The sequence below is a fragment of the Cariama cristata genome, unplaced genomic scaffold (assembly GCF_000690535.1).
Source record: "Cariama cristata isolate BGI_N322 unplaced genomic scaffold, ASM69053v1 scaffold17555, whole genome shotgun sequence".
In the NCBI taxonomy this organism is placed as follows: domain Eukaryota; kingdom Metazoa; phylum Chordata; class Aves; order Cariamiformes; family Cariamidae; genus Cariama; species Cariama cristata.
The window spans coordinates 1-13,864 of NW_009617159.1; the positions used below are offsets into that span (position 1 = coordinate 1).

Consider the following 13,864-nt stretch of genomic DNA (forward strand, 5'->3'; position numbering starts at 1 on the left):
CGGCTCCTGTGTCCCCCCTTCCCATCTCCTCTCAGCACTTGGTTTGCAACGCTCTATTATTTCACCTTTCACGCGTGCCACCTCCTTCGCCCAGCCCGTCTGACACCTCTGCCTTACGCTTATCATAGAAACAAAACATTTAAATACAAATAGAATGGGGAATAATTTAACCCCTATTTGCACTGCAGAAGGTGCCGAGGCTTTGTATAAACACAGCCAGGGAGATTTACAGGCACTGTATATCTGCCTGACAAGTTACATTTCTTCACCGCTGTGCCTTCCAGCCAGTTATTTCTGACGGGCACAAGCCTCTGTTGCTGGCAGAGCGGTCAAGAAGAGGGAAGTCTTGTTTCGTGGGGATATTGGAAATGCCACAGGACATCTCTGGGAACTCTATTTTGCCATTGCTGTGGCCTTTCTCACTCTACCTGTCCTCCTGGTAGGAAATGAGGGTGCTGGTTCCTGTTGTTGCTATGGTTTGTTTATGGCAAAATGAGGTAGACTTGGGATGAACTTTATTTCCAATACTATTGGAGTGCCTCAGGTCGCACATGGTGAGAGCCTCGTGTTGCACCAGCAAAAACCTCTCCTAGGCACCACAGCACAGAGAAATAGCTATCCATAGGCCAAGCAGGCATGATGGACTCAGGTTGTGGGGAAAGACTGATAATGGGGTGAATGCTAATGAGGGAAAACAAAAATCTGGGGAGGAGAGTCTTGTATGGACACCACATTCAGCCCCCACGCTGCGGGGATGTGTCACTGCTTAGAGTGCTGCTGTTAAGGGCTGCCTCTACAGCAAGATTAGTGAGGTTTCTTCACTAACGTGTGATATTTGGGCGTGGGATAGAAAACGAAACTGTCACTTTGGTGCATGTAATAGACAGAAGTTTGGACAGGCCCTTCCTGACAAAAGCAAAGGGGAGGTGCTCAGATGTGCATCAATACTTGATGCATGGCTATGTGTGGCCTTGAGGAAGCTGCATAGAATAGGTTTTCATCACACCTGTCCTTAGACATGCTAAGTAAGCTCACTGTCTTGATTTCCCTTATAGAGAGGACACAGAGGCTGCTCCCCATGGTTGCCCACCTCTGTTGTGTATGACAGGATGGTACTGCGAGGTACCACTCCCTCTCCCATGGCTGTGGTCCAGCTTTGGCTGGAGCACACAGTCATGCCCAGAGCTCATGTTGGGGGCATCTCAGATTATGGGCTTGTACCCAGCCCTTTTTTGTCCTTCTCTTCTGTCCCTGGACAGTGGTATTTCTGATCTCCATGACTGTGTGTCCACTTTGCCCTATGGCTTACGTCTTAGGGGGCCTGATCTGAACATTTTTTTACCCCTCAGTCCCACAGTCTGAAGCAAGGATGATAGCATCAAGCTTGGCAGTGGAGGTCACAGCGGACTGAGTCTGCCCAGTACTCTGAAATTCAGATGTGGGTTCTCAGATCCACTTTTAGTGAGATAGTGTCTCACTAAAAGAGAAGGAAACATGGGACTCAGTGGGGTGGTATGGATGGACCATGGGTGGTAGGGATGGACCCTACACCCCACAGACAGGCAGAGCTCAGTGACAACTTGATCTGGGGACTGCTCCAGGACTGTGTTCAGCCTAAACCTCTGGTTTCAGTAGGATGTAGGGTGGCCTGAGCAATGCTACATCAAGGTACTGCCCTCCATTCTCATTCAAGGACACTTGAAATGTCACACAGGGAGCACCTGTGGTGTGCTCACGTACTCAGACACATCCCACTGACACCAGCACATCTTCTCTTCATTTTATTCTGGCAGTCTCATGGCCTTATTCAGACATATTTACAAAGCAGAAGTTGCTCCAGTGCATGACATGTCACCTTTTTGTTTGGGAACTAGAAGAGCAGTATATGGGGGCACTCAGGGTGTAAGAAGCTTATACAAGCCCATTAGAACATAAACTCATCAGCCAAGACATGGAATGGGCTGAATGGTCCCAGCTACTGGACCCTTCCCTCTCTCTTCCCACCCAAGATGTGTGAGGGGCATTGTTAAAATGTGCTGCTGAGCTCCCTGGCAGGGTTGAGATGTGAAAGGTAAATGCAGCACTTTGTTAGAAGAACCTCTCAGAGAAAAAAATCTTGTTAAACTAACTCATTTTTTATCAGCTGAGTGTGTGATTGTGTAGATTTCTGAGACAGCAAATGTGACAAATGATTCCCCTGACAACCCAGGGCACTGTTTTTCATGAAGGAGACAGGGTGCTAATTTGGAGATGGGGCTGGAGGTGATGTCTGGGCAGCACTGAGCCCCGACTGGCCATGGGGGGGTTCCCTTCATGCCACCTCCCCTGGAGTGGCTGGACCAGCAGCCCCTGATCCTCTGCCCTTGGCAGAGCCTGTGGGCAGCTCAACAAAGCACCATATCTTCTGTCAGCCAGCTCTGGGGACAGGCATCACCATTCCTAGTGTTCTGCAGAGATGCAGAAAAGGGGGCTAAAATAAAAAAAATTAAAATTATATAAAGTAGAATATAAAATTAAGTGGTTCCTAAAACACCTGATTTTAACTTTGCATAAACTAAACCAGACAAGGCAGTTTCAGGCCAGTTCCACACTAGAGAGTTTTGCTGACAGAGGAGGGATGTGATTTTTTTTTAATGATACATTTATATTAGCAAAAAGCCTGGTGAAAATACAGTTACACAGCTATAGGAGTGCTTTTGCTGACACAGCTTATTTGAAACAGGGGAAACTGTATAAAGTACAATATAACAGATGCTTCCACTGTGCTGGAAGTATTTACTAGTCACAAACTTTCTAGGCAAAGCCTTTTGCCGGTGGTGTTCCCAGTTCATTCCCATTGCTCTGCTTCCTTCCTAAAATAGCTCCCGTCTTCCAGGGCAGCTGGTCTCATTTGCTGGGTGGGTTTTCCTCCAATACCTGGACAACCATTGGAGTTTGGACAGGACTCTTTCTCCAAGGTTTTCTTTAGCCCTAGACTGAAAGATATCCCAGAGTGCGCACACTCAACTTCAGTAGCTGCCTCTCTAAGGCTTATACCTCACCTCTGAGAGCCTCTTTTGCAGGTCAGTTTGGCCATCAAGAAAACAAAACTTTCAGACGTCCAAAGCACCTTCTCTTGAGGTAGGAACAAGCTACATGGTATTAGTTAGGGCTTCGTGCATCATTAAAACCTGAACTTTGTATTGCCAAAGACGTCAAAAAGTGCCTTTGCTTAATCAATTCCAACATAAAGTAGGCATATTTCCTGCTTTAATATGTCTATCAGAAAGTTATTCCTGTTTTTCTCCCGTATCAGAAATGCACATGTACCTTTCTCAACCTATTTTTCCTACCATTTTAGCAGCCTAACTGAATGCAATATAACTCCTCGTTTTCTGTGGGCAGTACACTTTTCATTCACATGGATAACTTGGCTGCAGGATTGAAAGCTCCTAATATCCTCACTCAATATCCACTGCATGAAAAATTATCCACATCCAAGGCTATAAAGTAATTTGCCAATTTGCAGGTGTATCTTGGAGAGAGGAATTTTGATCAAACACTGGTTGAAGCAGAACAGATTGCCTGCACCAATGACTTCTCAGTGAACAAAAGTGACATAAATCACCCAATTACTCAGCGAGAAAAGGGTTGTTGCAAACCAATGTTTTGTTCAGCTTTAGGTTAACATAAGCATTAAAAATATATAAATTTTAAAAAACAATTTATTTATTTATTTATTTACATGTATTTATTCAAATTGGTTACATCTGCTCTGTAAACTGCTTTGAAAAAAGCTCTTGGTTCACACATTTACATAGTGTCTAATGAATGATAAATAAGACATTTATGAATCATGTGCAAATGGCCTGTTTACATACACAACATAAACTATGCAAATGTCTTTTTTTCTTGATGTAATGGTACTAGTCTCTGAACATAAACCTGGTCTAGATGCATTACTCATTGCCCTCTGAGATCTTTCTACCAGCTCAACAGTCACTGCTTTGGTCTGTTTTCAGCAACATTTTCAGAAAATGTTTCATTCTGGGCTGAAGATCCCCATACTTGGTATAAGTCCAAGTATAAATAGCCTTCCTCATTCAAAATACAATTTTGTACTAGCAGATCATGTCCTGCTTTGACCCGCTTGAGCTATCTCAGATATTAGTAACTATATGTTAACTTTATGGTTCAGAAAACAATACATGTTTCAAAAAACTTTAGTCTTATTTCAAATGAACTATTAATATATATTTAAAAACTAATCCACACTTGTAGGTACTTCTCTGTGAGTGGGTATAAATGATAAATCTCCATTTACAGACTGCGGCTTCTGTTACATCCTCATTTAAAACAGCCTATGTTAAGCATATTTTTTCCTGCAACTTATTTAGTATTGCAAGGGCTACTAACATGTTATTTTTCAATTGGACTTGATTTCTGTATGCTATCTTTATCCACATTCATCTTGGATCACAATCTGAGCAATGTTGTCATTTCAGTTAGTGCAAGCTAACTGCAAAAATTGATCAGAAAAAGCCAATTTGAAAGAGTTCAATGCCTAGATTTTGAGAAGCAGTTAAAGATTTCATATATAACCAAACCTTTTCAGTTGGTTGTTTTTTTTTTTTTAAATTGCCAAATTATTTTCAAGTATTCATGGAAAGTCAGACACTATTCAGCTTTTTTGAGTCAGCCACCTGAAAAGACTAGGAGCTTCTGAAATATGTGACATCAATGAAACCACCATTTGTTTTGCATGTGACACTGAGCCATTTTGGCTTTCACATCCCTCTTGAAATATGGTAAGCATCTCCTTATTTTGTTCCAGAAGACAGAAAACTCTTTGTGGGCATGCTCAATAAGCAGCAGTCAGAAGATGACGTGCGCAGGCTATTTGAGGCATTTGGCAACATCGAGGAGTGCACAATCCTTCGGGGACCCGATGGTAACAGCAAAGGTAAGGTGATGGTTTGTGTCAAGCTAGACCTGATCTCAGTGTATATATCGTTTTCTGGTGCAACAAAGTCACTATGTAGCCACCAGGACAGCATCTCTTACATTAGGAGGGGTCAGATTTGCCAAGGGAGGCCATTACTTTGAGGGTCACAGTCTGCTTGTGTATAAGAAAAAGCTGATTGCACTTAAAAACACATGCCCCTGATGAGCTATGTCTCACCACGTGCAAACTGATGCCTATTATTGTTTGCTCGTGGGGCAGAGCCTCCCCTCTGAACACAGAGACTACATTCACTCAAGATATGCTCTCCCCACCCCGTTGAACAGGCCAATTCTTTCTCTAAACAAAGCCAAGGTTGCTACTTTACATCCTGACTCACTGGCTCTACCATTATCTCCACTTATTTCTCACCCACCAGCCCCAGGTCCTCGCCTTCTTCAGTTGGTCTTTGCATAGATACGCACTGGCCAGTGATCACAATTTCAAAGGTACAGGTGCTGATTTAAATATTACACTCAGTAGACATTTACCATTTGAAACACACAAATGCTTCATTGCAAAACTGGGTGCCTTGCCTCCTTACCTGCACTTTTTGGCATCAGTTATTACCTGGATAGCACAAAGGCTACTCTGCTGCAGCCCAGGTGTAAGAATGAGACTTCTCTCTTGCATAAGAGGGTAATTTTTTTCCCCGTCAGTCTCTAGACAAAGTAACTTCAATTTGAATAGGAAGCCCTCTTCTCTTGACAGTATAATGTGTCCATTAAATATTGATCTGCATATAATATATCATAAAATGTGCTGGAATGTGTGGCACCAGAGAAGAGACCAGTCCTGCTGACGCAGTTCATATCTCACCGGATATTTTGACATGTGACAACATCAGCCAGCATATTTTTGCAACAGGGAGGCAAAAAATCCAAATCACAGTGATACACTGGAGAAAGATATTGCTCTTCCATAAAATCACTGGCAGCCAAAAGGGACTTCACACCAGCATTATAGGGCAGCTCTTTTGTATATATCAGCAAAGCTCAGCCTTCCTGATATAAATGGCTGAAAATACACTGTGGGCATCTTTCTTCAATTGTATGGCTACTTTAGTTCGATGACATCCAAAGATGGTGGCTGCTCCACTGGAAAATGGTAGGTTAGGTTAGTCTCGAAGAGCTCCAGCCATCATAACGTAGGCAGTTAAGCACCCCATTCGCTGAGCAAATCAATAAATTGGGGAAAATCAAAAAAGTATATCTGTCTGCCTCCTCCTGGAATTGTACGGAGCAAAATCTAATAACAAAGGAGTTAAACAGAGTAATAATAAAGGCTATAACCTCTGAGATCTGTAAGAAACAGATTCCAAAGGCGATCCAACCTGCAGACTAGTATTCATACTTGCTCTCTATCTTTTTTTTTTTCCCCCTTAAACAATTTCATTATAAGTCTGAATCTGAGTGGCAGCTCCATATTGCTAACCAGTTTAATTATTAGTGCTAGCGGGCTGCAGTCTCAGGCTTGCATTTCACTGAGCTGTTCAGGATCAATACTGAGCCTTGACAGAGTTAATATTACCAGCTTCCATTTGCTGGTGCTATTTACTGAGAATCTGAAGCTCTTAATTTACACACACAGTTACATACAGGCACACATGCACATAGAACAGTCAATCCAACAGAAAACTTAAGGCTAGTGCCCTTATCTTAGGAGACAGTCAGGCAAGCCACAACTCCCACAAAGTTATTCCCAGTCTGCAATGTTTTCCATCTGCTAGAAACCAATATGCGACACACGTTGCTTGTGAGCTACTTATTTGTGGTAAAAGCCATAAGGCTTAAATTCTACCTAAATTGAGATTTAAGCAGATTGTCTAAGTGCCAGATAGCAGTCAGATCCCATAGACTTCAATCCTACCCAACCCATTACATGAAGCCCCACCAGGCATCCCTGTAGTGAGACTCTAAGTCCCCCAGGTGCCTTGATGCAAGCAATCATCTCAGAAGGTAGGTCCCAGCTTCCCATTTTAATGCCACCAGAGTCCAGTCACAACCAGAAAGCTACCTGAACCTTGCCTGAAGCCGTGGCTGATGTCCTGAGCCAAGAAGCGTGCCAGTCAGGGAGCTGCAGAAACACCTCCTGCCTGAGTCACTCAGGTAGGCACCATGGCTGGAGCATTAACCAGGTGGCAGGAGGGCCAGGGACAGAGGCATTTCTCTGCCTGAAGGGGAATGCAGAACCTCTCTCTGCTGGGAAAGGTGGGAGACAAAGGAGCGTCCTTGCACCCCTCTGGGTAAAGCTCATCAGCCTGCAGCCAGGAGTGCAGGAGTCCTCATGTGAGGAAGCTGAAGTGGATCCAGTTCAGCAAGCCAGCAGAACCCACAGGGTCTTCGTTGCTGCTCTTTGCACAGCCACTTTTTCTGTCCCGCTGCCCCCCCTCCCCCCCTTTCCCCTTTTCTTTTCACTCCATTCAGCAGTTGTCTACTTCAGTAACTTGGAAAGTAAAGATTTCCTACGGCACCAGAAGTTCCACAAGAGGAGTCTTAACACCCTCTGCAATTATAACCTTAGGCCCTGACTCTGCAGCTTCCTCCAAGCTGACAAGACAGTAAGAACAGCCCTTCCAGCTCTATAATCTGGAATTAAAGAAAGAAAAAAATCTTAAGCACATATATCTCCCTGTTCGGCACAGGTTATATATCTCTCTGTGTGTCAAAATCCCCTCAAACTCCAGATCTGCTCCTGTCAAAGGGACACCATTGTTCTGAGGAGAGTGACATAGCTCACGTCCTCATCTCAGGAGGACCTGGAGTTAGTTCTAGTGACAATGGGAAGAAAGGAGATTATGTGCACATTCGTTATTGTGTACAGAAGCCATCCCATTGAACACACAAACAAAAGGGCCAAAATGTTGGTATCTCTGCTATTGCGTTGCCACCATACATGAGTAAAAGTTGAGTTTTCACTTGTCCTGCTACCTCAAAACCTACTGGAAGCAGTAAGAGGAAGCATAGGAGGGATCCCATTAGCATCTTGGGTGTTAAACAATAGCAATGCCTGCTACTCCCTTCATTCCCACCTTTATCCACCTATCAGCTCCACTGATCCGTCAGGTTCCTCAGCACAGGGGTGAATTTCACCTGAAAAGAGTGAAGCCTTCAACATGACAGCAACACCGCAGCCAAAATTCCTTCTCTAAATGAGACGCGTGACTGGAGCTGGAAAGCTTTTGTATATTTGCTAATCAGTATCTTCTTTTTAGAGGCAGAAAGTACAAAAGAATCTCTGCAAATAATTAAACACCCTAATTCTGGATTATCTCTGATTAATGAAGAGGAAGGCGCAGTATCTCAGGAGCCTGGGAATGCTGGGCTGCGATTATGTCATAATTGATCCCCATTGTTTCCAACTGAAGTTTATCTATCTCATTTTCTCATGATTGTCTCCTCTCAGCTCCTTATAAATTAGATCCAACTATTAGCAATAATCGTTGTGCTTTTCCTGAAATACAGTCTGAGCACAGTGCCGAGAGGGTAATGCAAAGTGAAGGGCTCCTAACTGTAAGCTAATTTCACATGTGTGTATTATTTTTAGAAGGGGCTATCACTGCTTTCTTCAATCTCACTTCTATCAGCCTGCAGTGATGATTTTGGAGACCTTTGGGGCTCATTATTCTAGTTTGCAAGTGAGGTGTTCTAATGCTTCACTTTTTCACCCTGCACTGTATGGATCCATAAGGACGTGTGGACCTTCTAAAGATTCTGCAAAGGCAATAAAGGAGAGCCATCGCATTGTCAGAAGTGGCATACCCTGCTCAGCGATCTGCACCCCTTCAGGGAAACAGTGAAGGCTTTGCAAATTGATTAAAAGCTCAAAAATCCTTGGTAGTAATAGAAGAGGACAGAAGCCAGAACTTCTCAGATCTCTCCCAATCTGTTCCAAAAACCGCCTTAGCATATGGAAATTACTCTTCCTCTTTCTGAGTCAGTTTGCTTGTAGCTAAGAGTGTTAGCAATACTTTCCCCACTGTAGTGGTGCATGTGACCCTTTGAAGTGTTGATCATTTCTGCGCTCTAGCACATATTCATAAATGCACCTTTCTGCCCTAAAACCTTATGTAAGAGTTCAGTGTGAGATTCTTCAAATGGCTATGCAGGCCGGAGAAGCACTGCGTACATTTTTCTCATGTCCAGAGGAGAACACCTGTACAGGCACTGGCTCTGCAGCTCTGAAAGACTAAGATTCAAATTTTGATGGAGGAAAGATGGTAATCATCACATGCAGATCTCTCCCATCCCTTCATCAGAAGCTGTGTCTAGCTTTGTCAGACCAAGGTGCTTGGAGCCAAGACAAACCCTGAGCAGCCTGTCATGGAGCTCTACCAAACAGTGATATGGTAAGGTACCTTGTGGATTTGGAGTAACCTGAATGCCTTCTGTATGTTTGGCCTGTGGTTGCTCTTAAAAAGCACGTGTAGCTTTCTGATAACTTTTACACACTCCCTTATGGTTTCTCATAACCCCAGAGGGAGGAGCATTCAGCATTAAGTGCAATACAAATAAAAGAAAATTCATTTTCACCCAATAAATTGTAAAATTATGCTACACTCTGCCATGGGAAGCTGTGGAGGTCAAAATATAAGTGGATTCAAAATGTACTTGCTAAGCTTGTGTCCATCAGTGCCCATTACAAGCAGTGTGGGAATTCTGAATGCAGCTTTGCCTTATGAGGCCCTCAGGCTACTGATGACTAGACTTTGGAAAGGGATAACCAGGAGCACATTTGCTTGTTACACTCTCTCCACAACCATCTTTATTGGCCAGTTCTGAGGACAGAAATCTGCTAGATGAACTTTCATGGTACCCTTCCTTACGTTCTCCTTTTTCCTCTTCCAGGGTGTGCATTTGTGAAATACTCTTCACATGCGGAGGCCCAAGCAGCCATCAATGCCTTGCATGGCAGCCAAACAATGCCGGTGAGTAGCTCTGTAACATGAGAAAGTGAAGATTGTCCAGCCTTTGCTGCCCTGTGTCCTGATTGAGGAGAAGGGATGATGTATCTACACTCTACAACTCATCTCCTGGGAAGGATGGGTAACAGCTCAGGCATACAGGGCCTTGAGTGTGCTTAACTCATCAGTGGAAAGGCTAGAATGACACTGTCATTTCACACAGGCACAGAACCCCAAGGGGTGCTTTGTTCTGTCACCAGCAGTTTTGATGACCTGAAAAAAAGACATACGGTTCACAGATGCAAAAAACATTGGGTCAAACTCACCACGAGTGTAACCTTTCAAGTTTCAGGAGGATGAATCAAGTGGAAACTTGTGTCTAAGGGCTTCTTTGATTTCCTTCCCCAAAGAGGCCCTGCCTTTAGGTGAAGGATAAAGAACTTTTTGCCAGCATTCAGCAGAAAGTAGCATGTTCACATGATGGCAATAGAAACTAGGGACAAATCACACAGTGATGGGCACCTCTCACCACTACTACAAAACTGCCAACCTAGGCGTAAATGTGGTCCCCTACATCCAACTTTTGAAAGACAGTCAAACCAACTACTAGGTCCTCCAGGAAACATTTGAGGGATCATTCCACTTGGACAAATATCTAGTAATATGGGGTTTCAAGCCTGATAGTTCAGGAAAGTAGAAATGGATATATTTTCTGTGGAAAATTACATTTGTACACCATCACAATGTAAGGCATTCCACTGTTAGCAAGGAAAGACAATCTGGTCTGACATATTTTGGTTTATTATAATAGTATATTATTTTTATTACTAATTATTCACAGTGTAAATCATGAAAGGCTAAGAAGCATGCCGACAACTTGGAAAGGGTACAGGAAAGCTCAATAAAAAATATTTAAGAGCGTAAATTCTCCCTTTCATTAAGAGACTCTAATATAAATTCCTGAATTTATCCAAGTAAGTTTAAAGTGGGCCTGGCAGATTGTCTCTAGATCTTTGGAGGGACAAAAATGGAAAACTCTTTACAGGGGAAAAGGTTTCTAAAAGTAGCAGATCATCAAGATCTCATTTTTTGGAACCCAATCTTAGACAAATCAGTTTAAAAATGGTACGTGTTTACCAGTGATACTACTGAAAAATGTCTCCTTAAAGATGGGGGTCTCAATTATTTTAAATGTGACAATACCTTCAGGATTCTCTTCCTAAAAGATTACTTGTAACAAAACCAGATGTTGGGCTTGATGCTGACATCCCATAGAGAAATATTCTGGGCATCTTTCCTGAGATAGGTCAAAGAGGTACTTTTAATTACTTTCTTTCAAACTTTAACCCAAAGTGATAGTGTCCATAAACTGACATCAGGAATTGCAGTTCCATAGAGTGTGTTACCACAAAAAGCTGTAATAAAAAGTCAGTCCGTGTCCCAAAAATCTTACAAACTCATGTGACAGTGGTAAGAGGAAGACAGAGGAAAACAGACAAAACCCAAGGAGAGTTGAAGATTTCATCTAGCTCTAGTATACCCAAAATATCCTTATCCTCACCCAGCCCTTATCCTTCCTACCTTCAGCACACTTAAAAAAAATTACCAATCTCTTGACCACTTAGGAGAAAATTTATGTTCCATCCTGCTAACATCAACTGAGCTTACGGTATGGAAAACAATGAAAAACTTGGCCATTTCATGGGTCAGGTTTTTATGGGACCATTTTTCCTGTTGGTTTATTTGACTCACATACCTCTTCTAGACATGTTCTTGAATACCCAGATCTGGGCATGTGAAAAAGCATCACAATTTAACCCTTACTAGATGCACATCCCAGGCTCACAATCAAGTTTCCATGGCTTGACAAGTTTCTGTGAATCAGGTGAACTTCAGCAGCAGTCCACGTACCTACTCTTGGTTCACAGGAAAAGCCAGTAGAAAATTATTAATTTCATCCTCATCATTTTATCCTCGTTGCCTTGTATCTCCCATCAACTACAAACAGGCACACGGTAAGTTACTATGGCTCAGCAGACTAGTGAGGACCTGTCAGGTGACCACCACTTGATCAAGACATGGAGAGCACACACTGGTTTTCCCACAGGGCCTCAAAATTTCTAAGGTGCTTTGAATGAAACGGGCCAAATCCTGCAAGTGATCTCTGTTCCCATTCTCATTTTCATGGTGCTTCAGGGTTTGCAGCTTCTTTCCAGGCTTGGATGTTCACAGAGAAATGCAGCCACCTCGTGGTGAGATGGCGATGTAGCCCTCCTCCTTGGAAAGGAGGGGTGCATTGCTGCCATCTTCTTTCAGTCCCCCCTCCCATTTCTCTCGCCATTAGGACTAGCCTCATTTGTCCGGCTGCAATGCCAACTCAAAGTTGTTCCTGTGGTTCAGCCAATTTAAACGTCTCTTGCCTTGTCCTCGTGTACTACCAACGGGGCATCCATCATCATTCTTGTCAGGTCTCGAGCCGTTCGTTCCTGCGGCAGACTCCTGTTTCTCCACAGCTGTCAGGATTATTGCTCTACTGTGACTTCCTGTTCACACAACATATGTTGCCTAATAGTTTCAAAAGGCAACTTTCTTTTATGAAAGTTTTTTTCTTTTTTCTTTTTTTTTTTATTAACCTTTCCTTGGACAGGTACCTGACCACCACCCGTCACAAGACCACTTCTTTATGCAAGGCACTTGTTTCTCCTAAGGGCCCACCAAACAAGTCTACAGCTTTCCAATTTTCACACAAACAATTGGATTTAGAAATAACTTTCCCCAAATCCCTTACTTCTGAGCAGACCCAAACCTCCTTCTGTATCTACCTGTCAAGAGATCTTTCTTTTGGGGTCTTTTAAAATCCTATTGCCTATCAACTTATCAGCTTTATGATAGTATTTTACTTGACCTCCATGTCCTCGTTTATGAGAAGTCATAATTTTCATGTACTTTTGCATGTATTTATAATGTATTTATAACAATTATATGCCTTGTACTTCCAGCTTTCGTTACTCTGTCTCCTCCTATCTCTCCTCCCCATCCATATGGGGGCATAAACAGGTCTTTTCACATGATTCTCTTCCCTTCCTCATCCAAGCCTTGTCCCCAGCAGCCTTACTCACCAACACAAATTCAGCCACTATTTCTGTAGTGACAGCTTGCAGATCTAACTTCTTTACTGCAGGACTGACTCCTGTCCAGACTAAAATCTTGGCCTGTCTTTCCAGCATCTTCCAGTGGATGTCTAGCTGTCAGATCAAGCTCAATAAGTATAAAGCAGAGCTCTTGAACTTTTTCTCCCAAACCCTGTCTCCTCTCTCCTCCGCCTTCATTCTCAGTCACTGTGGACAACATTATCATCCTACTTGTCAGTCATGCTCCTACCTAGGCATCATCTTTAGCTTGGTTTTCTCCCTCTCTTCATGTCTTCATATCTGTGCGACAGCCAAATGTTGAAGAGTCGTTCTGCACAACACTCTAACACATCTAAGATATGGCCTTGTCCATACACCTACACGGAATAAACTCTCCTCCACACTTCATCACGCATACGTAAATCACAGCAGCCTTTATCTTACCCAGAAAGTACACAGGGTTAACAACCATACTACTGTTACACCTTTTTCACCATCTCACCCACTGTGGCACCTCAGAATTTCTTTGTTATAAATTAATTCCTGGAAGGGGTAGAACGGTACTATTATCTACATTTTCTGCATAGAGGTGAGAAGAAGTGAAGAGTGTGATTCCTTTGATTCAACTTTAACAGTCTAAGAGTTTGTAATCTATTCTAAACTTCTTCCAGGATTTCTACAGAAAGGAGAGAGAGAGACATTTCTCGAGATTTGTGCATTTTTCCCTTTATCTGTCTGTGCTAGGATGGGCTAAATCACCTTCTGGGCATGCCTGTCCTTTTCATTAATTATAATGGAGATCTCCATAACAGCATTAGACTGAATACCTGAGGTGGGACTCGTCTCATC

General features: G+C 43.0%; 1 protein-coding gene across 1 annotated transcript in view; it reads left to right on the plus strand.

Moving 5' to 3' along the window:
- The first annotated feature begins 4,818 nt into the window (after positions 1-4,818).
- The window catches only part of LOC104161873 (CUGBP Elav-like family member 4), an 80,312-nt gene continuing 71,266 nt past the window's right edge, over positions 4,819-13,864 (plus strand). Inside the window, exons 1-2 of the mRNA XM_009700448.1 lie at positions 4,819-4,942; positions 9,829-9,908. Coding sequence (XP_009698750.1) covers positions 4,837-4,942; positions 9,829-9,908 — 186 coding nt within the window. The 5' untranslated portion in view covers positions 4,819-4,836. The remainder of the gene's footprint in view (positions 4,943-9,828; positions 9,909-13,864) is intronic.